The sequence below is a fragment of the Poecilia reticulata genome, chromosome 10, assembly GCF_904066995.2.
Source record: "Poecilia reticulata chromosome 10, P_reticulata-male-v2, whole genome shotgun sequence".
Lineage (NCBI taxonomy): Eukaryota > Metazoa > Chordata > Actinopteri > Cyprinodontiformes > Poeciliidae > Poecilia > Poecilia reticulata.
Genome location: NC_088839.1, coordinates 9,009,727 through 9,036,171, shown reverse-complemented (window position 1 = coordinate 9,036,171; position 26,445 = coordinate 9,009,727). Strand labels below are relative to the sequence as shown.

Genomic DNA, 26,445 nt, shown 5'->3' with positions numbered 1-26,445 from the left:
AAACGTGGTCATCATAGAAACAGTAAAAAAACAAAAAAATTTTTTCAGCCGTTCATTTGACTCAGTTACATTGGAGCATGAATCTAAGTGTTGCAGGAAGTGGATCTTAAACACAGAAGTTGGACAACGCTCCTCAAAACACACTAAGCACGCTTTGGAGACGCAGCTCCTCCTCTGAGCTCCAGGTTTCACAGCTTCCGCCTCACAGAGCAGCCCTCCGCCACCTCTCCCTCACTCAGCACCTCCAGACTAGCCAGCAGCAATTAGCAAACACCAGGTGGAACTGAGCATCATCTGAGCTCGTTTTAGGAGCTACTTCTCAGAGCAACACTGGTAAAAACGTTGTTAAAGGGTTTAATAGAGGAGCCATGTTGTGATGACTTCCTGAAGGCGGAGTTTCAGAAAGAGCAGGAGCTTTTAAAGAGACAAAGGCCCAATTTCAAAGCATTAAATTACAAAGTAAAATTTCTTTTGTCATTTTGATAGATAGATATATATAGAGAATGTTTTTAACAACTGAAGTTAACATAGTTACTTGATTGTGCTATAAAATGGCACTATGTGCCTGGAAAATACATAATTAAAAAAACACTAATTTTAAAAATGTTCCTTTAGCTTAGCATCAAATCAATGTTACAGCACTGCAACCTCACACTAGAGCCACACACATCTTCACTGTCTGTAGGGGGCATGTTCTGTTGTTTCAGCCTCATGGTCTTTTTTTACTAGGCTATGCAAACACAGATGCAACAGATGGTCAAGCTTACAGCACCCGTCTGCTCTTAATAATAGCTTACAATTTACCAGAAATCAGATGCTAACAGCAGTTTGATGGTGTTTTATGTGGCAGATGTCAGTTTCTTTTATATCTCTTTATTAATGAGTGGTTTACAGGAAGAAGGGCTGAGAGAGAACAGGAAAACATTCAGTAAATACCCCGGGGTCGGGAATGGAAACCATTACTGAGCCACGCCGTCGCACCCCGAATAGATAGAATAATTTGAGAACAAACCACACCGAAGAAAGAGAGTTTTGGAGAAGAAAAAAAAAACCACACTAAATCTGATCTTGATGTCCAGCAGTTTGAGGAAAATTACCCAGCCTGTTTTTTTTTTTAAAGTAGTAGATGGTGTTAAGTCAAAGCAGTAGTACGTTTTGTTGTACATCATGCAGCTCTACCTGCATAATTGGCTGAAGCAGGATCATTAATATAATGCAGGCTATTTAGTTTACAGAAGTGCACTAATGATTAATCGTTTCTGTCAAGGCTGCTTTATTGTTTGATGTTAGACATGAAGAAGCCAAAGAGACCTTTAATCACTTCTTTATTAAAAAAAAAAGAAAACATGTTTTTTTTTTTTTTTAAATAAATCTCACAGATGTTTTTGCTCACAAATTGCTTTGCTTGCCAGCTAATGATGAAAAGCACAAGAGGAGATTCATGCAATAACATTTATTTTTATCTCTTTTTTTTTTTGGCTAATAACCAGTAGTAGGTGTGAATTTCGAGCGGTTTTCTTCCTTTACTAAAGCTGGGAAACAGCAAGGCGTGAAGAAATTTTACCTCGCTGTTTGCACACTGCCTCGTTCATTTAAGCTTGTATTCAAGAAGAAATTAGCAGAGATTTTCCATTTGAAAAAGATGTTTTGTCTTTTTCTTTGTTGAGATCATGGCTGATTGACAGCAGTCATGTGAGCAGCTTGAAAAGGTCGTGGAACTTCCCACATCTTCTCAGACCCTCACCTCGCTCGGATTTACCCTTCACTGATGAGACAGAATTACAGAAACGCAACGCAGGTTTTCTCCTGTCTTGCATCAGCAGCTGTAAAATGACACAGCCGCCCACTTTTCTAGGCAAGCCTCCTCTCGTGTTTCCCCTCTCCTCTGTCTCTCTCTCTCTCTGCTTCCCATCAGCTGACCTGAACGCCACTTTTCTGTCCCCTTGTTGCGTCAGGCTCGGCGAGGCACCGTACGGTAATTAGCATCAGAAGGACCTGCATGCTCATCTGCCCGCCGGTCAGCCTGCACGCCTCTGTGCCTGACAGTGCTCTGCCCTGCCCTGTTCATGTTTCATTCATCTAAAGCTGAATAAAAGATCTTTTTTTTTTTATTAGTACGTCCAACCATCTGCTGATCTTAATGTTTTTTGTAACCAGACACAGAAAGTGTGGGTTAGCATAAGAAGGAACAGTTTGCTGAGACAGACATGGCCAAGATTGTGTGAATGCTTACTTTAAGTGTGCTTGACCATTACTTTTTTTACTGCAGTTATTTTGTGTTTATTAGTATGCTGTTTGACATTTCGAAAGGTTTGGGCTCAATATTAAAACATGATTGCAGACTTTGCAAAGAGACATGAAAAGTCATTTACTGCTGGCTGAATAGTAAATATTCATGTGACTTAAAGTGCAATTCCACCAAGTGTTCCCAGGCTATTTACAGGAAATGTACACGTGGAAGGTCTATCTGTAGATAATGCACATACACTTCTGCTCCCAATGCAAATACTTAAAAAGCATTGAGAAGGTTAGAGTTTGTATCTATAGCAGGAACCTGAACCAAAATTTGGGTCGAGTCAGGCTGAAATGATATACTTAATAGACAGGTAGGGTCAGGCTGGCGGTGCTGGGGTGTGTTTTTAATAGGCCTACAGTACATGGAGCACAGAGAAACTAAACAAGAATGCACGGTAAAAAGTTATGTTGATTCGCTTAATGCAGCTGCAGAGGAGAAGGTGTTTACTCGAAAGAGAGGTGCAGAAGTTAATTAGACTGTAACAAGTGCAGTGCACTGCACAACTAAAGCACACTCCTCTCTTCTCCTATCAGTCACACATCCCAGAAGATTTGCACTTGACTCACCTTGCAGTTACAACAAGCGACATTGTGGACCTGTAAGATGTTAAGCAAAGGCTAAAAAATGGGAGAAGTTGCACTACTAAGCCAAGTCAGAGGTCCGGAAGTGTTTGTACCAAGTGGGTTTGAGTAGTGGCGTTTGTGTTGTCTTTTGTTTTGTTTTACAAAACAAAAGACAGTATGTCGGGTTTACTCCAAGCTTACTTCTCTATTTAGAGTTAATTAAAGGTGTAGCAATGTTTTCTATTTGGAGCCTTTGTACTGCAGTTTGAGAATGACAGCAATTTGGTTCTCCAGATCAGGTGGATCAAGCAGATGGAGATTTTTCAAGTAGTGTAATATAATATAGTATAGTGTAAAATAGTGTAGTGCAGTACAGCATAGCATAGAACAGCATAGTGCAGCATGTAGTATAGTGCAGTTTGGTATAGTGCAGTATAGTGTAATGCAGTAAAGGTTAACACAGTGTAGTGGAGTAGTATAGTACAGTATAGCAAAGTATAATATTGTATAGCATAGTATGGTATGGTGGCTTTAGCATAGCGTAGTGTAGTATAATGTAGTGGGTTGTAGTATAACATAGTGTTGTATAGTATAATGCAGTTCAGTGTAGTATGGCGTAGTATAGTTTAGTATAGAATAGTGTGGTATGGTATTGCATTGTTTAGTATAATATGGTGTGGTATACTATAACATTGTGTTATAAGTGTTTGAGTCTTCAAATGTTGACGGATTCAGTTTCTGATCAGCCGATGTTTTGCCGGTAAGTTTGTACTCAGAAGGAAGAGTTGGAACTACTGTATCTGTGTGTTTCATTCACAGATATCACAAATGTATAATTTACAATCACATTATCGCCCTGGGAGGGTTTTCTGCTCGCTCTGTTGTGTTTCACATTGTTTCACAAGCTCTTGTAATCAATTCATGAAATCCCGCTGCTGTCATCTGGTAATCTGGTGTACATTAAAGCTTTGTCATTTACTGGATCAAAAAAATCTCCCAAAGCTTTTCGCTACTGGAGTTTGTGCAAAGACCCAGATTTCTTTGCTGGGTGTCGTGGTCGATGGCATTGCTCAGCTGTTGTTTTGATGTGTCGTTATATAATGTGCTGTAGCGCTCTGCAGCCGCCCTGGAGACTTTGTAGGTATGTTTGAGGTGGCGAAATTCCATTAAGACTTCTGGACCCCCTTCCACATGTAAAGCCAAACGGAGGGCAGAGCAGCAGTCAAACACACGGCGCCCTTTCTAAAGCCACTTCCAGCACAGCTGAAAGTACCTCCCAGACCAGCACTCTTAGCTCCCTCTCTCAGCGTGACAGCACAGGTGATATACGCCAGCCGGCCGGTGGGTGTGCACTGTGTCGCCATAATGGAGTGGTGGAGCTGCGGGCGTTATGGATTGAGAGCGGGCAGACTCGTCCATGAATCTGCCCCTAACTGTTCTTCTGCCTTTGTGGTGGTAACGATTGGCTGGCTCCCCTCTGTCAACATATTTCCTCCATCTTAGTTTAGAAGCAGAGATATAGCTCTCCATAAAGGCCAGCACAAAGAGAGTTGTGCCCCCTCCACCCTGCCGTACACAAAAGACTCAGGACTGGGGCTTGACAAAGGCTTTACGTAGAGAGAGGAGAGGAGCTGATGGCCGGCGGGACTGCTGGATAGACCCTATTCTCTCCACACACAAAGACGGGCTCTCACTCAAGACACTATCTGTGCGCAGTTGGTCTGTTTGTGAATGCGTGTGGCCGCGTGTGTGTGCGGTGCCCTCCTCACGTTTTTTTTTTTCTTCTGATCCCCAGTTTCCTCTTTTCTCTGACACACACACACACACACACACATCCAGAAGCATGCATCCATCTTTCTTGTTAGCAGATGCTAATATAGTGTACAACAAAGCCCCGGTAGAGAGCTTTCAGACCCCAACACTGGCTTTCTAAAGCAGTTCATCTTCATGCACAGTGTATCCAAAGGACTGCCAAAGCCTACTTCCTTGAAAAGATGTTTTTTTTTTCTTTTTTTTTTGACTCTCGCTTAGTCATTTGGAGATCTATTCAGTTTCACTTAATTAGCTGTGCTGCTGATCTGGCCTCTGTTATAGGACATTAGGTTGGTTATTAATTGCTCCCGGTGATCTTGAATAGGACTCATTGTCCACCTTGATAAATCTCCAGCATGTGACTAACGTGTTTCACCTGTGCTTTTTTTCCCCCCTCCTTCTTCTCCTTCTTCTTCTTTCACCTGCAGAGAAATGGGTGAGGGGCCGCGCCATCGACCGTGGCGAGATCGACATCGGAACCCAGCAGAGCCAGGCGATCCCGCCGGGCCTCTTCTGGAGGTTTCACATGACCGTCCACCATCCGACCTACGTCAAGTTCAATCTGTCGCTGTCACACAACGCGCTGCTGGGGGTCTACGGTCGCAGGAACATCCCGCCCACACATACTCAGGTAGGGATCGCTCCTTGTTGGAGAGTGCTGCTCATCCAGATGGGCCGCACTGCGCCTTTCCTCCCAAGTTTGTCCTCCCTTTGTCTGGCCTTGGATTTGGGTGCCTATTAAAAGAACTCAATCCAGTTCTCACAATGAAGTATTTCAAATGGGGTGGAAATAAGTTTTTTTTTTCCCTTGGCAAGGGCGTTGTAGGTATCGAAACTGTCATTTTGTCTTGCTTCCTTCAGCGCAATTCCTTGTCTACGTCTCGCATTATTACGCCAGGAATCCCGTCTCCCATTGAGGATTCAAATCAGTTTTGTTTCTCGCTCTTAGAAATATTGATTTGCAGTCAGACATGTGTCCATAAACTGTATTTATGCGTTTCTGTCGGCTGAATTTGTGAGAACACAATAACGGGTTGATTGATACGGCAATCCAGCGGAGCGTGAATTGTTACCTGCCTGTTTAAACAGGTAACAGTTAAGAGCCGCGAACAAATCACCGCTTCCAACTTGTTTTGACAATAGACACAGCGAATATGCAAATGAGAACAATTAAATTGTGACTTCAGCTGTGTTAAAACGCAGCGTAAGAGATGATGGAAAACCCACTTTTTATTGTTTTTTTTAATCAGGCTCAGTAGAGTAATCAGCCAGTGGGTCCTAATCTCATCAGATGTAGGCTGTAATGTTGCATATTGCTGTTTGTCTACTGCAAAAAAAAAAAAGAATATCGTCCCCATAGGAGAGGAATATTTTTCCAAGCTGTCTTAAGAAGCGTGGATGTTGTTGTTTTTCCAACAAAACGATTATTTCTGTGCTTCTAAGCTTACACACACACACACACACACACACACGAGTTCATTTCAACTATGCACACACGCGCGCACACACACAGAGACGCTGTACACGGCTGGTGTTGTGCCATGTAACAAGCACGTATAGAGACAAAGGATGCGTCTCACTCTGAGTCATCTGCTTTTTAACATCAGTGCTTTCCTGCTCTTGTCTGCATGAAGAGGTCTAATTAGCCGTTTTTGACATTCGCGTGACACAGAGCCCTCAAGGGGAATGAGACTCAGTGAGGGCTTTGCTACTTCAAGGAGGACTGAGGGATGGATAGATGGCAAGAGGGAGCTGCTGCTGCTGCTGCTGCTGCTGGTGGAGAGACTTGAGGAGGGAGAGAAAGAAGAACAGAACAGTTTAAACGTATAAAATGGGGAGTCTTGCGATGTATGTCAAGTTGTAGAGGGAGGACACAGAGTTGAATCAACCGAGGCTCAATACTTGCTACAATGTCGTCTCCCCCCCCCCCAACAGTCTATATTTGAAATCCAGCAATGTGAGCTTGTGATCTTTTAACCCGGCTCCGTTGCGTACCGCGTGTTTTCACAACTACGCAATAAAAGGAATCATGCTGACATGTCAGTAAGTCTGGCAAAGCTTTAGCGGCGTGCCAATTTATTCTTCATTTATCGACTAAAAGACACGTCTTAGCTCTATCACCTTATGTCACTGTTCATTTCGCTCAGCAAAACACACAGGTGTTAATGGCAATAGGAGAGAGTGTATGATGGAGGCGCGCTTCAAAGACTCCGAAAAAAGATATGATCAGAGCGGTGAAATTTTCTTGAGAAAAATGACACGTTAGCAAATGCTAACTAAAAGATGGAACCAGAACTTTCTGTTTAGGATTGACACAGGCTGTTTTTTTTATCATTTAAGTTTTGAGATTTCTGCCATAATAATTAGGATTTATGAACAGTCTTTAAAATATGTACCTTTGTAAATTGGTCTCTTAACAGTAAACGTTGTGGGCGCCATTTACCTAACTTTGACATGCTCGTTTACCGTTATGTTGCTGCTCCTTGCAAATGGATTCATTACCCTTAAAGTTTAAATTCACCCACATTTTCTCAATCTATAACTATAAATGCCTATCTATCATATTGTGTCAAATGAAAAGCAGAATTTTTTATCTAAAATCCAGGTGTCAAACCCTGGTCCTCGAGGCCCAGTGCCCTGCAACTTTTACATTTATCTCTGCTTAAAAACAGCTGAATCATACAATTAGGTCAATAGAAAAGCTCTATAGAACTCGACTGCTTGCTGAGGAGGTTTTTCAGTCACTGATTTAAGTGCACTGGACAAGGGACACTTCAAAAATTTGAGTTTGACACCCTGGTTTAATTCTTTAGCATCCTGATAAATGTTGAACCTCCACTTCAGCCTCAAGTTTTATGCAGCTTTCACCTGGTTTTGATCAACAAACGGACCTGTTTTTGGCTACGTTACAAACAATGTGACAGTATTTTCAAAGTTGGCCGAAGGTTTAGTCTGTGCCTCATCTGGTTGGTGTGTCTGCTGTGTCCCCTATTTGACCAGTTGCAAATTCTAATCAGGACTTCTTATGGCTTTCTTTCAACAACGGCTTTCCCAGTTAAATGTTGCTATTAAGTAACAGCCATAAATGATTCATCCACTTAAAACTGTAACGTCTCCAGAGATGTCATAGGTTAAATACAAAAAGGTTTTTTTTATTTCATTAAAAAAAGAAAATAGTTGAACCAGCTTAATTGAATTGGTTCAATTGGTAACAATTAATTCAGTTAAGTTTATGCGTCATGTGTCATGATGACAGGATACAAACGTGGCACTGAACTAAACTATTTCAAGAAAAGTCGAAGTAAAATGTTCCTTTAAGTTACACTTCTTTTTTGCTTTTAAGCTAATTCAGCACAAAAAAGTTGTCATCACTAGACCACAAGAATTAAGTGAAATTAATGTAAATAAGTCCATAATAATACACTTTTTAGAGTGTATGGTTTCACATTTTAATTGTAAATATCTTCAGATTTCCAAATAATTACTAATTTCATTATCCTGGCCAATCTTTTAAGATGATTGCTATCGTGTGAAGCATCGCTTCCTTAGTTTTGACAAGCACATATTAAGTAATGCTTTTCGCTGAGCTCTGCTGTGCCAGCTCAGAAAACACCTCTGCGATCCTGTCGGTGTGTCGTTTCCAGTTTGACTTCGTGAAACTGCTGGACGGGAAGGCCCTGCCCAGGTCGCTGACCGATCCCGTCTCCTCCGCCAAAACCCCGAAGGGCCTGCTGCTGAGCGGCCTGCAGGAAACCGGCTTCATCGAGTACATGGACCCCGGCACGTGGCACCTGGCGCTCTACAACGACGGACGCAACCTGGAGCAAGTGCTACTCCTCAGCACGCCCATAGGTGAGTGCAAGACCCCTTCCCCTCTCCGCGTGTCGCAGACCGTGAGTGCTGCTCGTCTTTCTTTTTCCTGTCATCTCTCACCCCTCCCCACCCCGTCCTCCATGTTTCTCCCTGCAAAAACATAAGGAGTGATGTGAAACTCATTGACATTTGGTGGGGGAAACTTTTCCTATTATGCCAGTTAGTTTGGCATGCCAAGAGAGACGGCGGATAGAAAAGAGGAGGACAGCTCCTGTAGTAATAACAGGGCTTGCTAACTGCGGCTCATTGCGATGACACACACGGATGGCAGTGTAAATTGAAGGATGTGAATAATGCAAGAGTATGCGGCTGAATATAGACAAGTGGATAATTACCGGGGTAATTGCTTCTTCACCTGGTTGTCCAGTAAACCCTTAAAGGAGCACAATGTTTTGAGAGCAGCCAACTCGAAAGTTGTTGTTTTTGGGTTTTTTAAACAATGTTTTTAAATGTCTGTTTTCATATTTTAGTATTTTAAACACAAACTGTGTTTCACCGAGGCACTCTTGAAGCTTTTAAGCTAAAGTTGTGTATCACCAACCTCTTGAAATCCCAGGTTAAAAGCTCTTCAGTAAAAAGCTCCATGAAGCCAAAAACATTGTACTGCAGACATGTTTCATCTTCATATCGACAGAGTCCTCTTCACAGTGACTGACAGAGCCTGACAGCTAAACACAGATTTCATTTCAGAGTTGTCAAACATTTGTTGACACGTTTGTTGTGTGCGTGTGTGTGCGCATGTGTACAGTCTAGAATAGACCAGAGGATTTCGAGTCGGATACTCTGAGCTAAAGCGGGGAGGCGGCAACCTTTCGCTTGCTTTTCACCCTGTTGCTCCTTTATAACGATGAAAGCAAAGACACGACAAGAGAGGCCCTCGAAATGAAGGCGCTTAGTCGACTAATGACTTCGACAATTATTAATCAGGTGGCTGGGCTCAAAAGACGGAAACAATGCGCATGGATCGGTGTCAGAGTTCATTTCGCCGACCATTCATGCCCCTAACGAGGTTCAGAACCTGACACCGCATTGTTTTTGGTGGCAGAAAATCAAAACCATCGAGCCGGGGTTCAGTAAATTCTCATAAAGAGACGCGGCGCGCTGAAAGCCCAGAGAGCCGGGCCTTTATGGAGAGAGAGAGAGAGAGATGAGATGATCTCTGTCGGGAAATTGAGCTTTTCCGCAGCAAATAGTAACAGGATCCAACAAGAAAAAGAAGAGTATAAATAAGAGTAGGGGGGGTGGGGAAGACTCAAGACCGCTGTGAAAATAAATAAAATAACATAAAATCAATGCCAGAGTAGTTTGTGACAAGGAAGAAAATATGAGAACACGACAACGGTAATATAGTGCATGAAACGATGCTGGATGCAGGCGAGGAGACACACAATATGTAGCAAACACATGCATGTTTAAACGCGCCTGCCGGAATATTGACGAGCGGGGTTTGTATACGGCAGAAGAAAACATGGATGGCCGCTGTTATGAAATCTGGATAAAGGCAAAAAAATATATATATATATAAAAAAAAAAAAAACAACACGAGTTTGCTGAGCTGGTGGCTGACCTTTATCGCATGGCCCATCTCACTTTAATAGAATTTGCTTTTATTTGACTCAAGGCTGCGGCGCAGGACAGAAGATTGTCAGCGTTACTGTTCGTTTTTCTCTTTATGTAAATAAAACAGAGCTGAATAAATGATGCCGTTCAGATGCCTTCAAATATGCTGATGTGTGAATACCGCATGCTCAGCTCTTTCTCTGTAGATTTGCTTTCACAGTCATATGAGAAAAAACTGAATTTTCCAGGAAAAAAAAAAACTGAAGAAAAAAACCCCAAACAAAACAAATGATGATTGATGATGCTCGTTTCCATTCACTGGTGCTCAGGATGGTCCAACTTCTCGTAGCTGTGCTGCATCTTTAAAAGCTAGCTGCTGCATTAACAGGTAAAAGTTCTGCGTGTAAAAAGATTGGATTCTGAAGAAAACAGCTGAGTATAATGTTGAGACTGGCCGATAATCCTAAGCAAGAAACTGAAATTATGAATTTGAAAAAGGCTCCAACTTATCTACTGGATTTGGGTCATTGTTGCAAGTCATTTTTTTCTTTACACATAGGGGGCAGTAGTGTTGATTCAAAGACCTCAGTGCAGCTAAGGTAAAGCTGAGGAAGAATATTTTCCCTTAGTGAATGGAAAGTGGTCAAAGATGGTAAGGAAGAAATGTTTTGTCCTTTTACGTGAAGCTTGAATTGTTTTATGCAACAATGACCCAACTCAGTTCTCTTTTAGCAGTCACTTCAGTGTTATTTACCACCCAATTTAGTGATTTATTTCCTCTAACAAGCTACTACAGCAGCGAAAAGTATGTAGCTAATACTTTGGGAAGGGGGGAAAAAAATCTTATCCTGTAAAAAAAGAATAAAAGGTTCATGGATTAGGACATTTGATGAAAATGTCATCAATTTAATTATTGATGACATTTCCCCGACATATTTTTGACCATAACGACAGTAACTCCTGCTACTAATGCCTCATTTCCTCCTGCCTTTGCTTCTGACATTTGGAGGCAAGACACGAAAAAACTTTGGCTTAATGATTTCTGCAATCTTGCCGACTTCTCTCTGGTAACAACTTATTCCCTGCATCACTGTGCATCCAGTAAAAGGTGCTAAACTTCACCCTTCATTACGGATTACACTTTTCTACCTTCCTGTCACAGCAACATATGCTGTACCTACAGCTAGCTGGTGCATAAACAGGGACAATAAGTGGATATTTAATTTAGATTTTAAGGTTGTTTAAAGGTTTTTATTTCTTGCAGTGACAACTGAAGTGTTCATCCAGAATAAGAAAACTGGACATGTAAAAAAAAACACACAAAAAAACAGAAATGAAATAAAATATCCCCTGGTTGCAAATTTGAAGATTGTTTTAAATGATATTTCCAAACATATTTTTGACCATAAATGGAGCAATTGCTTTCCTCTAAAGTGCCTGCTGACATTTGAAAGTAAACTGCGAAAGCGCGACTATTTCTACAATCTCGCCGCGTTCTCTCCAAATCTACACAGACAGAGTTCTGTTTTCCGCATCCTGATTAATTTGCCTAAAATTACTCACCTTGCCCAGCTTTTTCACAACGTCTACAGCAACAAAACACAACAAATCTCTTAAGCAGACTTCTGACATGATGTGAACCAGCTGGAGCCTTCAGCAAAAAACGTGATAAACAAAAAAAGAGAGAAAGTGGGGAAAAAAAAAAGATCATCAGTACGCCTTGATATTTCTAGTTAGCTTGGCAGCGCATTCACTGTTTCATAAATTCATAAAGCCCCAAGGGTCATAAAGCATGGCTGAAACTTTACAGGCTCATAAAGTACAATTGGAATGCTTATTTGACCAATCAGGTCCCTTGGCTGGAAGCACCCATTTTATAATAGCATTTAACTTGAATAACTTATGGCATGAGTGATTTCTAGCTGGAGCGCGTTTAGTCAGTGGAAAGAACAGAGTTGATGCTCTATGAAAGCACACACTGCCTCACACACTGCACTGCAACATACAGAGACGCGGCTTTTCATATATTGGCTCTTAATTGCCTGGAGAGTTTTTTTTATTTTTTTTATGGTCAGGACACTGACCTGAAAGATGGAGCCTATATCATTGTTATAACCCCTCCCCTCACGGCCCTGCTTGTCTCAGATGGATTAAAAGGAACTCTATGACCTTGCAGATAAGTTTTTTTTTTTTTTTACTCATTGTATGTGTCAGGTGCCAAATGCAATATTGGAATATTCGAATATAGTATTTTTTTTTTTTTCTGAAAGAGTCAGAGTCCCAGAAACAAACGTGAGTCCTCCTGACTGTGTGGGAGAACAGATGATTGGCACTCCTTCTCTCCATCAGCCTGACAATGACAGGTGATGGAGGTGAAAATGACTTTGGTCTCTGCAGCGATGCGCCGCTCTGGAGGATAACGCCGCGCTGCCGGGCTACTGGGGCCTGTCTCATTAGCATGTGTCACATGCGCCTGGAGTAGTAACTCGCGTGTGTTTGTAAACGCATACGTGCGCGTGCGCTGAAAGGATTTGTCATTGCCCCCCCGCCACCACCCCGCAAAGAAAGCGGGCGAGCCAGCGGGGACTGCGGCGGTTTGAGTCGCCAGCCCCGGTTCACAGGAGCCCGAGCGAGCGGGACGACACGGGGGTCGAATAAGAGAGATGACATCCCTGACACCCGTTTTAATTACTCTATCTAGCTTAGATAGAGCTTGCCAAAGCCATGACAACCAGCAGAAAAAGTTCAAATCCTCCAACTCGGCAAGCCTTCTGGGGAGCTTCTCCACCGAAGGAAAAAAAAAAAAATCCTGCATCTGGAGCTGGAGCTGATAGAGCTCAGCAGGCTTATATAACGCTCCAAAAGCATAAAAGGGCTCAACCCCCCTCCGCCCCCCCCATCCCCCTCTGCCCCACTCCCACCTCTTTATCCATCTTTGCAGCGCTGCCGGTTCCCAGAGAACGCAGTCTGACATGATGGACGTATCAATGGGAGAACACAGGAACGGCAGAAGAAAGGGGCGGTTAATTCAAGTTCGATGGAGGAGTGTGATGAAACACGTATAGCCCACAGAAAGATATGATGAAACTCACGCCCAGCAGATGAGACGAAACACTAGTGGAAACAAGCAGCACATTGATCTCCAGCAGGCCCAGGGAGCGGCCGCCGCCGATGCTGCAGCCGATGCTGCGGCGACAACAGCAGCAGCAGCAGCAGCAGCAGCATCGCCCGTTGCTCCTGCACTGGCAACGCTGGATTTCTTTATTTACTTTTTCCATTTTGTTCATCCTCGTTTTAAACTACGCGCCTGTAAACGGCCTGTTGATTAGGTCTTGATGTTTGTAAATTTGCGTGCGGTGCTTTTCCAACCTGTAATGCAGTTTAATGTGCTTAGTGGTACTGAGTGTAAGTGAGTGCTTGGCCGCTCCCCAGAGAGCGATAGCAGCTGGATCAGACTAATCTAATACAAGCCCTGTGTCTGGGGAGCCATCCATTGCTTATCAGATCTTTTCATTCAATAAACCATGAGAGCCATGCCAGCTTATTCAGTCACATGTGCAATTTTTGCCCTTTTTCTCCAGTCGATTTCTGACGGCGTGCGCGTCCGCGTGTGTGTTTGTGTGTGGTCGTGCAGATTCCATGGATGGCTGCTCCACGGACTGCAACGGGAACGGAGAGTGCGTGGCTGGACACTGTCACTGCTTCGCTGGGTTCTTGGGCCCCGACTGCGCCAAAGGTAAGAGGCATCGACTGGCCAGCGGAGCTCGGACAAAAGCAAGCTCAGGTGCTTCCGCCTGTCCATTCTGTTCTTTGTTTTCCTCGTTTCATGAGAGCCCCGGTTGTTTCCAAAACATCTATTATTCAACAAGAAAGAATCAAATGCACTCCAAGGGACTATTTTTTTACCCAAGGATGCGCAGGGATTATGAATTATTATACCATTATTTATGTGATAAGTCGTCCGCTAGTCCACTTTAAAACCTTCTGGGTAAATAAATGCTTTGGTTTTCTTTTTTGTTTTGTTTTTTGCCACATAAATTAAAAACAACAAGGTTGGATTTGCATTACAAAAAAAAATAATAATAAATTGTGTTAAAGCCTTTACCTCAACAGGCTTCAATTGAAGGCAATCAGACTTTTCCCTTTAAGCCTGTTGTAGTAAACATCAATGGATCACTGAGAATATACACAGGCATGTAAAAGACTTTCTTCGCAAGACGAATTCACATTAAAGTTCAGGCCTACAAAATTCAACCCAACCCGAGTTTGACTGATTAGCCCAAGCCTATGTTATTTTAATTAAGATTTTACTGCTTACGTGTTTGGATTGTTTAAGCATGCAGTGTAACTTCTCCTGTTTTTAGCTTTTGTCTAACGTCTTCCAGCTCTATTGTGTCTCTTGTTGTAGCCGCAGGGTGAGCAAAGTGCAAATCATCTGGGATGTGTGATTGATGGAAGCGCAGCATGGAGTGCCCTGCGCTTGTTAGGGTCTAATGAACTTCCACAATCTACTAGCTTTGTTTATTTTCTCAACAGGCTAAACTATCTACTCCTCTATTTAGGCTATAATCAGTAGATTAACAGAACTTTACATCCTGCATTCTCATTTGGTTTTCAGACTCGAAGCCTGAAAATAATTCTGGCTTGACCCTGTCTAAATTTTGTCTTGGGTTTGGGTCGGGCTTGAGCCATTATTCTAAACATTAATTCCCATGCTAAGAGCTTTGTAAGATATATTTCCCTTTGACAAGATCTTCCACGGCATTGTAATGACCCAAAACACCTCATGCTACCAGTTTGCATAACTCCTCTAAAAAGCTACCCAACAGCATTCCCGTCGGCATAAAACCCAGCACTCGGATTAAAGAAAGAACCGGGAAGTTCGTTCTGCTCGGTGTAAACCAATCGCCCTCGAACCGTTACGGGCGTACTGCAGTGGCGCTGGTTTCTACTTTTGAATCTGCTTTTAGTACCTCATTTACCATCTGCTTTTCTGCTTGGACCCTGCTGTTTCTCAAGCAGAGAGATTCAACTTTAAAAGACTTCTAAATACCCTGTGGTTCCCCCAACTTTGGTGGGAAATATCTGCAAGATGCATTGCACTCACAGTAATCATTATTTCATCATCTGGCCTTTACCACCGGCCAACCTCGGTTTGTTTCTGCCCGCTACACATACCACTATCGGTCATTTGAGCCTGGGTCTCTATTTGAATGACAGCTATTAATAGAACGCTTACTGTATGTGGGATAGTCGCATGCCAGAGCTACACTGTGGTTTTCTGAGGTGTTGTTTTTTTTTTTTTTGGTTTTTGTCATTTTCTCTATACGCTTAACACCTCCTTCCTCTATTCTCTATCTTGTTGTCTCTGTCTTCCCAGCTTTTTGTTGTTTTATCTTTCCACTTTTCCCTCTCTGGGACATTCTGTCTCATGCTAAATTATCCTGGTTGTCTGTCTCGCAGCGCACAAACAGGTGATATGATTATCACTTTCCATGATTTATTTACGCTCATAATTTATTCATTCCCCGACTCTCGTCTTGGCTCATTTGTTTGTGCTACAGTGTACAGTTCTCTGCTCGAAAGCCGAGAAACCGGGTTTTGAGCAGGGGTTGTAAAAAAAAAAATATATATATATATATATATATATATATATATATATATATAAAAGCAAGGCCTGGATTTATGATCCAGCGGAGGCTGAGATTTACCAAAGGATCAAACAAACATATATAACGTGCTCCTGAGGAAGAATGCACACGCTATTAATTACAATGATCCCCAGAAAAAGAAAGAGGGAAAAAAAACTGTTTGGATGCACCTCTTTTTACATCTGAAGTCCTGAGCAGTGACTGTTGCTATTTAACAAAAATTGTGCAGTTAGTGAATTTTGCAGAAAAGTGAATACGTTTTTGTTTTTCATTTGTGGTAAATATAAAAGTAAAAAATTTATTTATATTTCGTGACAGTCGCTACCAGAAAAAAAACGCTAATCTCTTAACACCAAATTAATAACTAGTATTATTGTTTATAAAACGTAAGATAAGGAGCATTTCAAAAGAGCTTATATTTTATAAACAAAATTATTATTAATTTGGTGTTAAGAAATGAGGGGGGGAGGGAGTTCTGGTAACGAAATACCATGAAGTATAAATCAAATTTTACCACCGATGACGCGCACAAAAAAATCACTGTCCTGCAAAATTCACGAACTGCACAATTTTTGTAAAGTAGTAAGAGTAGTAAGAGTCCTCCAGCGCCGGCGGACTTTATTCCAGCTGGCCATCATTACATTAGCCACACACCACTCCATCTTTGCATGGAGAAAGCTCTCCTTTTTCCACCCCCGTCCTATAAAACGCCTAATGCTCTCCTCCCTAATCTTCCGTTTTCACGATTGTTTTCACGGCCTGTTCAGAACGAGCGCGGGGGACGTCGGGGAGGATTTTCCACCATTCCTGCGTTGCCGTGGTAGCCAGGCTCAGGTGGCGCTTGAGTAAATTGAAACAGCGTGAGGGATAAAGCTCGAGTGTGTGTGTGTGTGTGTGTGTGTGTATAGGTGGAAGGAGGGAAAGACAGGCTGCTCAAGGATTTGCTGAATCCCTGCACTATCTGAGATAGAGAGCGTAGCCCCACTCATGCTAGGTCAACGCGGTCTCCCGGCTGATATACCGCGCATGGGTTAGCAATAGCATACCCGACGGAGCCCCTGCGGGTAACCCCGGTTTGCTCTGTTGCAGATTCGTGCCCGGTGTTGTGCAGCGGGAACGGGATGTACGAGAAGGGAAGGTGCGTGTGCCTGCCAGGGTGGAAGGGGGCGGAGTGTAACGTGGAGGAAGGTCAATGCATCGACCCCACCTGCTCCAACCACGGCAACTGCATCCAGGGGATTTGCATATGCAGCCCAGCCTACAAGGGCGTCAACTGTGAACAAGGTAAGACGTTTTCAAGCTAATGAGGCAAACGTTTAAGTCGACCCAATTTGCATTCACCTGAGGGAGTGGCACTGCTATTTTTAATGTTTACCAGGATTTAGGAGGCTGAGAGCAATTTCACGTTGATCCATCGCGGTGACTGTCAGGTACCAGCTGGTTCTGCCGACTCTGAACAACTGTACTGTGCGTTTTAATTAATTCAGGCCAAATTTGCCTCCCAATTTGCTGAATGTACTTGTCACGCAGTGTTAAAATATGGCGACTTAACATTTCAGAGTCGGTCTACTTAAATTTAAATAGAGCTTTCACAACTGGAGTGAATATGCTTTAGCAGAGTCAAAAGGTTTGTGTGAAATCCTTCAGACGCTCAGAAGAAAATTTTAAACTCCTTTCTGACACAAAATTTGGATAAATAAACTTGGAGAAGTTGAGTCAATTTCACACTTATTCTGAGTGGGGCCAAATGTCAACTGAGAGAAGCTGAATTCATCTCTTTAAGGATTAGAATGACAGCTGATTTAAAAAAAAAAATGTGCATAGCCAGAAAAAAATATTAAATAAATGGAAAAATGTCTTTATATTTTAGCATTCGAGTCTTCTTTGGTAGCATCCTATCAGCGTCCCATGTCTCGTCTTAGTGTTATTTGTCCATTTTTCCGGCAAAAGTTTTCCAAATCCATCAGATTGTGAGAAAATCTTTTAACCACGGCCATCTTCAGGTCACCTCACGAACTTTGTATCAGATTTATTTTGAAACTAAATTCGGTTCTGGTGAAGCCATTCGGCTTTTGAATTGTATGTAAGCCTGAACTCACTGTGACACTGAAAAATTGGATCTGTGTTCAGCTTTCTTAAGGTTTTGGGGTCAAAACTGACTAGTCTTTGAAACTTTTCGTAGCTTCCTCCATCCCTTCCAAGTCCTGGGTTCGATATCCCAGCTTGGCGTTTTTCTGCACTCATATGGAACAACTGAACTTATTTCTGAATTTACTTGAGTGAAGGTGAAACTTCATCAATTTGTATTTCAACTAAGCATTATTTTAATGTCAACCAGATTATCTGCTTCACTAACACTGTAAGCAAAAATAGACCTACATTAATACAACCAAATGCAATACAGTGTTGAAATGTAACTAAACTCAATGACACCGTCTCTGACTGACATTATACTTAAAGCTTTCATAACGTCTTCCAATTACTTATCTTTTTGTGCCAAAGTATTCTTAATGCCAATCAAACGTGGCTTATTAAATAATTCATATTCAGCTTCTTTTCAACTGCAAGCCTGTGGAATCCCGAGCACGCCCCAAATGTTTCACTACAAACACAGGCTCTGTCTGTTTCTAGCAGGACTTCTTGTTGCGCCACATCAAAACCGGCAAACTCTTTGAATTAGTTATTACATTATATAATTTATCAGCAAATGACTCACAAACTGTTGCCTTGACAGCGTCACAACTTGATGTAACGCAGAAGCCGAGAGATGTGAAGGAAGGGCCCACTTTGCCAACTGGGCGAAACATGTTGAAACAGTTTTTAGAAGCGGCAAATCAATTATAAATCTTTGAAAGCCCTTATGAGAAATTAGTTTTTTGTTGTTTTTTATTTCATACCAGGCTGAGAGTATGTGTTATTTTATTCCGTGTACCCATAGACATGTTGGAAAAAAAAAAAAAAGACTTTTAAATCTTCCAGAAGCACTGGTTGACTCCGAACGTCTCGAAGTTCTTCAGTTCAATCCATCATCAGAAAACATCCTATTGGTCCGAGTTAACTTTGAAGGAGCTGTAGAGATCCACAGCACAGGTGGGAGATTCTGTGGATGAGGGTAACTATTAGTTGTGCACTCCACAAATTTGTCCTTAATGGAAGACCTGCAGGGAGAAAGCCATTTGTTGAAAGAAAGCCTTAAGAAATTCCATTTAATGTTTGCCACAAGCAAAGAGTTCAGAGTCAGCAGGTTGGGCTTTCAAGAAATGCAGTGAAACAGGAAGTTGGAGTAGAAGGATTGGGGATTGGTCAAAATTAAGCCGAGTTGCAGTGACTGGTCAGAAAAGAAAGAAATACAGAAAACGTTAATGTGATTGGTCAGATTTGCGGAAAACGTCCGATGACTGAACATTGCAAGTCTGTGAAATATTTGCAAATGATGACTTTTGAATTTGAATGAACAGTTGCAATGGCAAGATTAGGCTGAAAAAAACTTGACACTGAGGCAGCAGAGGTTTGTTTTCCAGCAGGACAATGATCCTAAGCACACGGCTAGAGCCACTATGGAACGGTTTAGATTTTGCATGAAGTGCCCAGTAAAAGTCCAAACCCAAGAAGTCTAGTTGAGAACCTGGAAGTTAAGACATGAAAACCACCGATTTTATAGAGATGTTCTCTATGAAATCTTAACACTGAATTCAGCTTTTAGAAGTGCAAAGCTGACAGAGATACTACAAAAGATTTGCACCTGTAACAACAGTGCAACACTCTGCAATACCAGTAGGCTAAACTAATACAGTCTTGGCTTTTTAGTTCGACTTTATATATTTAAATATATTCTTCTCTCCACTCAGGAATTATTGTTACTTTAACATAAAATAAATAAAAATCTGTTTGCAACTTGACGAAATGTGAACCGCTGAAGGCCTATGAACAGTTTGTAAGGCACTGAGATTACAGACGGCCTCCATCTCTCATGAAGCAGCTCAGTAAATTACCACAAACAAACAGAACGGAGACCTTGGATTGAATCCATCGTGCCGGCTGTCCCGACTTTCTTTCTTTCTTTCTTTCTTTCTTTCTTTCTTTCTTTCTTTCTTTCTTTCTTTCTTTCTTTCTTTCTTTCTTTCTTTCTTTCTTTCTTTCTTTCTTTCTTTCTTTCTTTCTTTCTTTCTTTCTTTCTTTCTTTTTCTTTTTCTTTTTCTTTTTTGCTGCTGCCTTCAAAGCCGTGCCTTGCACACACCGACTCAGGTGTGTGACCTTCAGCAACCGAGCCGGGTAGAGTTAAGCCGAACTCTGCTGAGCTTTGGCTCTGCGCTCAGGGCTGTAATTACACACACTAACAGAGTGTAGCACAGACCACCGCGACACACACACACACACACACACACACACACGCACACACACGCACACACACACACACACACACACACAGGCAAGCCATTTCAGCCCTTATCATAGCCTCAGCTCTAAGTGTCCTATGAAGTGTAATGTTGTGGAACAGATACAGGGATTGTAGCGAGGGTGGTTAACTCCTGGATGGGATGCAAAGAACACTGCTTTCATACTCTGTGAACTGATGATTATAATGAGACAGACCCTCCCGCACCACCGCCACCACCCACGCACCCACCCACCCTGTCACTCCCCCTCTTCACCTCTGACTCACTCTTGCTTTTATTTATTTATTTATTTATTTATTTGTTCCTCCTCTCCCTTCTGTCTGCAGTGGACTGTGCGGACCCCCAGTGCAGCGGGCACGGCGTGTGCGTGCGCGGCGAGTGCGTGTGCTCGGTGGGTTGGGCCGGAGTGAGCTGCGATGACCCCTTGCCGGCTTGTCAGGAACAGTGTTCGGGGCACGGCACCTATCTGCCGGAGTCCGACACCTGCGCCTGCCAGCCCAACTGGACGGGACCGGACTGCTACACCGGTAAGGTGGCGGCGCAGGGCGGGAGGGGAGAAAAGGGCGGAATTAGTCTGCATATGTATAAGTTACAAAAAAAAGTATAATTTAAAAATCATACTTGACAAGTTTGCTTGTTTTCTTTTAAAGGATGAGTTTTTGTAGATAATATTCCTTTTGGATGTGAGAGACATTAGTGGAATTGAGGTACTGCTGCTACTTTGTAAAACGTGTGTGTGTGTGTGCGTGTGCGTGTGCGCGCGCGTGCGTGCGTGTATGTGTGTTGCCATTTATAAATGAGATTTCCCCACATGACTCTGCCTGCAACGTTCCAAAGCACACTTATGCACCAGGACTCATTTCGCTTTGCATTGACAGTCATACACCTCCGTACGCTCACGCCCACGTACTTACAGCGTGTACACACCAACTACTTGGACACGCATTCATTCCCCTTCAGCTGAATTAGAGGAAAAACGTAGAGCTCACTGCTGCAAACTCTGTCAGATACTCAGAGGAACAGTTGGGCTGGTATTTAAAGGCCTGATGCTCTTTATGCCATTACTGTTTATGTATCTACACCGTAGAGCTGAACGATTAATCTGCGATTCCATATTTTAGAATCGCCCAGTCAAAGACCAGACTTGAATCAAATTGAAAATCTGTGGCAAGACTTAAGAATCAATGTTCACAATTACTAATCGTGAATAATTTAAATAATTGTCAATTGGTTTTTGTAATTGATTAATTGTTAATTGGAGTGTACATACTTAGAAAAAGGCACATTGCTGAAAAAAAAACAAACGTATTCAGAGCAATAATTAAGACAGAACTGTACAAAAACATAGATCCAGTGTTGGATTTAAGATAAAAACATCTTTGTCTGTAAATAGGTTTTAGCCGAAACTCCTCATGTGGCATGATTTTAGCTTTACTCGGGTTCAGATTTACTTATTTTATTATTTAAAAATTGTATTCATTTGCTTGTTTATCTGCATCTTTTTGATATTTTATAAAAGGGTATATGTGCTTAAATAAAAAACTCTTTAAGTCAACCATTTTTTAAAACTGTGATTAGTCAGTTAATCGTCAGAATAATCGATTACTAAAATAATTGTTTCTTGAGACCATGAAGAGGTTCATTGTAGGACCAACAGACACACAGCTCATGTGAGAAAATACTTTGACAGAACAACTTACAGCGATTCACTCTAAAAATCTAGCCTTTATGTAAAAGTGTTAAAGAGATTGTAATAGACAAAAGAGACAGTAAAACATTCTGCTGCAAGCCAATGTTGAGTTGTTGGGTTATGTTTCTAGAGAGGGAACATGAAGGCTGGTGAGAGTTGATGTGAAGATGGAGCTAGATACACAACAGTCGTAGAAAAAAATCTGTTAGGGATTGAAAAAACTTGGAACACTACTTTCCAGCAGGAAAATAACCACAAACATAGGGTCATAACTAAAACAGAACGGCTTCGATCAAAGCACATCCATATTTTAGAATCGCCCTGTCAAAGACCAGACTTAAATCAAATTGAAAATCTGTAGCAAGACTTAAGAATCCATGTTCACAGTTACTCTTGAACTAATTTGCCACACCTTAAAAGGGCCCCGCCATGTAAAACAAAACAAAGTAAACAATAAAATACATCCTCGTTTGTGTCTCTTCCCAGTATCGCTACTTTTCTCTGCTCTCACCAATCCCTGTTCGGTTACATGCGCAGTAATCACACGGCGATGATACGGAAAACAGGCAGCGAGGGAAGCCATTGTGCCAAAGCTACTCAAGTCCACTCGTCACCGTGTTTTAAAGCGTCGAGCGTGGTGGAAAACGCACTGTGCAAAGTGTCCTTGTCCTTGCGGCGTTGGCGAAAAGAGAGGAGAAAAAACCATTGTAAGCCAGGCTTTTCTCTCTTTCCACCACACTTACAACATTCAGCTTGGGGGGAGGAGCGGCTCCTTTACAGAAGCTCTGCAGGCGACCCGTGGCAGCGGCTGCTCTCAGGCCCGTATTACGGCGATATAGCTCATGATAATGATGGAACATGGCTGAATATTGGAGAGATGAGCCTCCTCTGCCTCTACCTGCTGGCCTTTTAATCAAAAGGCTCTGGCGATTCCATGTTCTGGTCTTGTTGAGGCGTGGCTAAGCTAATCTAATTCTAATAGAGAGCCTGAAAAAAAATCTTGAATCCACTTTTAGCTCCCTCTCCATGCTATGTATATTTAAATTGAAATAACTTTTTTTTTCTTTTTACTGCAGCTGGAGAAGTAGGTTTTGTGTGCCTCCAGCACTTTGCTCTCTTTACTGATGGATGAGGCTTTTCCTCTGCAGAGAGAGTGAAAGTTGCAGAGAGGGAGAAAGGTGGTGGTGAGGGGGGGATTTTAAGGGATGTTGCAAAAAGAGAAGGAAGCCTGAACAGAGCGAGCCGACGGAGGGAGAGAGAGAATGGAGAAACGTGGCGAAAGAAGGGGTATTATCGCACCCTCACTAAATCTGATCGAAATGTCAGAAAGGAATGATGGAGCTGAACCGGAGTCTCGGTGGCTTAAATATCGCAGCGCAAATACGAATCATTTGGCTTTTATTATGAGTCTATTCACTCCTCTCCTCCTTAAGGCGGCTGAACTATTAGAGGTGAGAAGATTATGTGTTGTGAGAAATTTTAAAACTCTGAGGTTTTGCCTCCCTTCCCCCCCCCCGCACTCACCGCCCCGTCTTTCTCTCACCTACATCCGAAAACCCACCTTCAGCTCTAAATTAGTAAACTTCTCCGTGTCCCTTGTGTCTGTTTTAACTGCTTTGTTTTTCTTTACAGTGCTCGTTTCCTCCATCTGTTCCTCTCCCTCCTCGATCTTCTCGTCCTCTCACACTAACACGCTTTTTCCTTTCTTTCTTTTTCTTGTTTTTTTTATCCCCCCTCCTCCACTCCCTCCACACACATCTCCGCCCACCTGTTCTCCAGAGCTGTGCCCGGTGCCATGTGGCAGCCACGGCGTTTGCTCCGAGGGCCAGTGCCAGTGCGAGGAGGGCTGGATCGGCGCTGCGTGCGACCAGAGAGCGTGCCACCCGCGCTGCGAGGAGCACGGCCAGTGCCACGACGGGACCTGCATCTGCCAGCCGGGCTGGGAGGGGGAGCACTGTAACATCGGTGAGCGCCGCTTGTCGCTTGGGTTGTCGTCTCGACGTTTCAGTTGGTGGCGTTTAACACGGCAAGGTGTCAGACAACTTGGAAGCTGATTGTTTATTTATTTACATAATCTCCCATGTTTCCCTCCACAGTTACTCATGATCTGGATGTCGTTGTGAAAGGTAATTTCGCTTTATTGAAGGCTTTAATTTTGTTTGTTTGCTTTAGAACAAGTGTGTCTAACTCGAGACCCGGGGGCCAAATCTGTCCTGCCGTAGCTTTTTATGTGGTCCTTTAGACTCCAAAGAACATCATTAAGTCCCTCCAGTTTTTCACAGATCCTCCAAATTCACACAAAATCAACAGATCCCCACATTTGTTTTTTGATTTTACTGCAAATTTTTTCTCAAAATTGGTCAAAAATATTCTAATTAAGTTATAGTCCATGATCGATACGGCAAGTGATAAAAAGTCATTATTTAATATCATACATTAGCACAAAAATCATAAAATTTCCTTACAAATATCTCTAACTTAGCATCACAAAATATGTGATTTTGATTACAAAAAACCATAAAAACAACCACAAAATCCTGGTGGGACAGCTACTTATTAATATTTTAACATTTAAGTGGGTTTTATCAAACCGGCCCTTTAAGAAGATTCAAATTTTTGATATGGCCCAAAATGGAGTTTGATACTCCTGGTTTATAACATAAAAGTGCATCTAAATAGCTTTGGATATCTTTAAAAATATATCTTATTTCCTGTATATCAATTCACAAACTGCAAATACAATATTTATTAGATTCAGGACAAACATAGTGATATATTTGCTTACAGGTAATTAAAGTGTTACATAACACCAACATTAAAAGGGATTCTTAATACAGGAGTGTCGTGTCAGGGCCATGTTACGGCCTGTAAAGTGAACTAGATTACTTCTGACTGTACGGCACAGTACAGTCAGAACTGTGCCGTGCCGTGAAGAAATGACCATGCTCCACAAGGTCATTTCTAATGAAGCTGGCTGTTTACTGCAAGCATATCAATGGAAAGTTGAGTGGAAGGAAAAAAGTGTGATAGAAAACGGTGCAAGCAACGGAGATAGCTGATGCTTTCTAGGATTGTGAATCATTTGGTGGCGGGGGGAGTCATGTGAAAAAATGTTTGCTTTTAGGAGCAAAAAATCTCCTAAAAGATTTTTTGCTTTCTTTGTCAAACTTTAACTATTTTATAATTAGACAAAGAGACATAAAGCATTTTTTAAGTAAGAACTTTCATAATAAACGCTTTCCAAACCAACATGACACTATCTAAAAATGTCCCCTATATCCTCCCTCGGGGGCAACGGCTGTAACGAGTTGCATTTTTAATAGCTGGTGTTGTATTTTACATCACCATGGAGACATTATGGTCCACTCGTCTTTGCTAAACTGTATTAAGTTGGTCAAACAGAAGGGTTTTCAAATATGAGCAACCTGCTTACTGTCCTTCCACATCATCGTAGTTGGATTTAGTTCTGTACTTTGACTAGGCCACTTGAAGAAACTTTCAGAGGTGGATTTGTGTGTGTCGGATTGTTGCTCTGCTACATAACCAAGGTGTGGCTTTGGTCATTTTGATAGAAAAGTTCATCACTGTTCAGTGTTTTCCCCATTGGTGGCTCGTTGGTCCCAAAGACTGATAACTGATAAACGTCAGTGAGTTTGTTTCTCGCCATCTTACACGATGTTCTGCTTTCCGAGGCCATTTAGCCCACGAAATGTTCTTAGGAAGATTCTGTTGCAGTAGTGTCTCAGTAGTGTTGGGCAGTAATCAGGTCTGAGAGTGTGACGAGCGAAACTGAACAAAAATGCATCTAATCACTGTGAATTCATGACTAAACAAGTAAGACAATTAGTGCTCCACCAGGATCAGGTTGGTCTGGATAGGTTTTTTTTTTTCCCTTAAGAAATTAAATCATCTTCTGAAAACTGTTCAGCTAAGAAACACTTCTTACTTACAAGTCTTTATGTAACTTATTGAATTGAATTACTAAAATAGATTACCTTCAGAAACATATTATAATTGACTTAGAAACATGTTCACCTACAAATGCAAAAAAACACAATGTCTGTGTGTGTGTGTGTGCGTGTGTGTGGGACCTGTCTTTTTAGACGGCTGCCCAGGGTTATGCAGTGGTCACGGACGCTGTACCCTGGAGCAGAGTGGCTGGCGCTGCATCTGCCAGGCTGGATGGAGTGGGCCAGGATGCAGCGTTGTCATGGAAACTGACTGCAGTGATGGAACTGACAATGACGGAGGTGACATTTTACATCATCTATCATATTATATCTCTCCTCTTCTTTTTTTTTTCCTTCCCACTACTATTACCTCTTCCATCCCCGTCTCATCGGCAGATTGTCCGTTCCGTTCCAATCATCTTCATCGCCATTCTTCTCCACTAAAAAAGGTCCTCCTCGTCGTTCCTTCCCCTCCGTCTCTCTGTGTTATCCCGGTCCCGCTGTGAGTCCTGCTGCCCGTTATTACAGCGCATTGAATATGTATTTGTGCTCGCGCGCTCAAATCACAGCTAAATACCTTGGTGTGCGCGCCACCTGCCAGGATAAAAAGACACTTTTTCAAGACTAAATGCAGAAACCCACGCAGAAGATTT

The 26,445-nt window shown here is 42.3% G+C and overlaps 1 protein-coding gene across 3 annotated transcripts in view; it reads left to right on the top strand.

The window, feature by feature from the left end:
* Window positions 1-26,445, top strand: part of tenm1 (teneurin transmembrane protein 1) — a 300,581-nt gene that overhangs the window by 160,610 nt on the left and 113,526 nt on the right. For all 3 annotated transcript variants that reach the window (XM_081611713.1, XM_081611715.1, XM_081611714.1), the window contains 8 exons: window positions 5,100-5,302; window positions 8,316-8,523; window positions 13,739-13,840; window positions 16,845-17,039; window positions 20,479-20,679; window positions 23,622-23,807; window positions 23,939-23,968; window positions 25,946-26,092. In XM_081611713.1, the coding sequence (XP_081467839.1) occupies window positions 5,100-5,302; window positions 8,316-8,523; window positions 13,739-13,840; window positions 16,845-17,039; window positions 20,479-20,679; window positions 23,622-23,807; window positions 23,939-23,968; window positions 25,946-26,092 (1,272 nt within the window). The remainder of the gene's footprint in view (window positions 1-5,099; window positions 5,303-8,315; window positions 8,524-13,738; window positions 13,841-16,844; window positions 17,040-20,478; window positions 20,680-23,621; window positions 23,808-23,938; window positions 23,969-25,945; window positions 26,093-26,445) is intronic.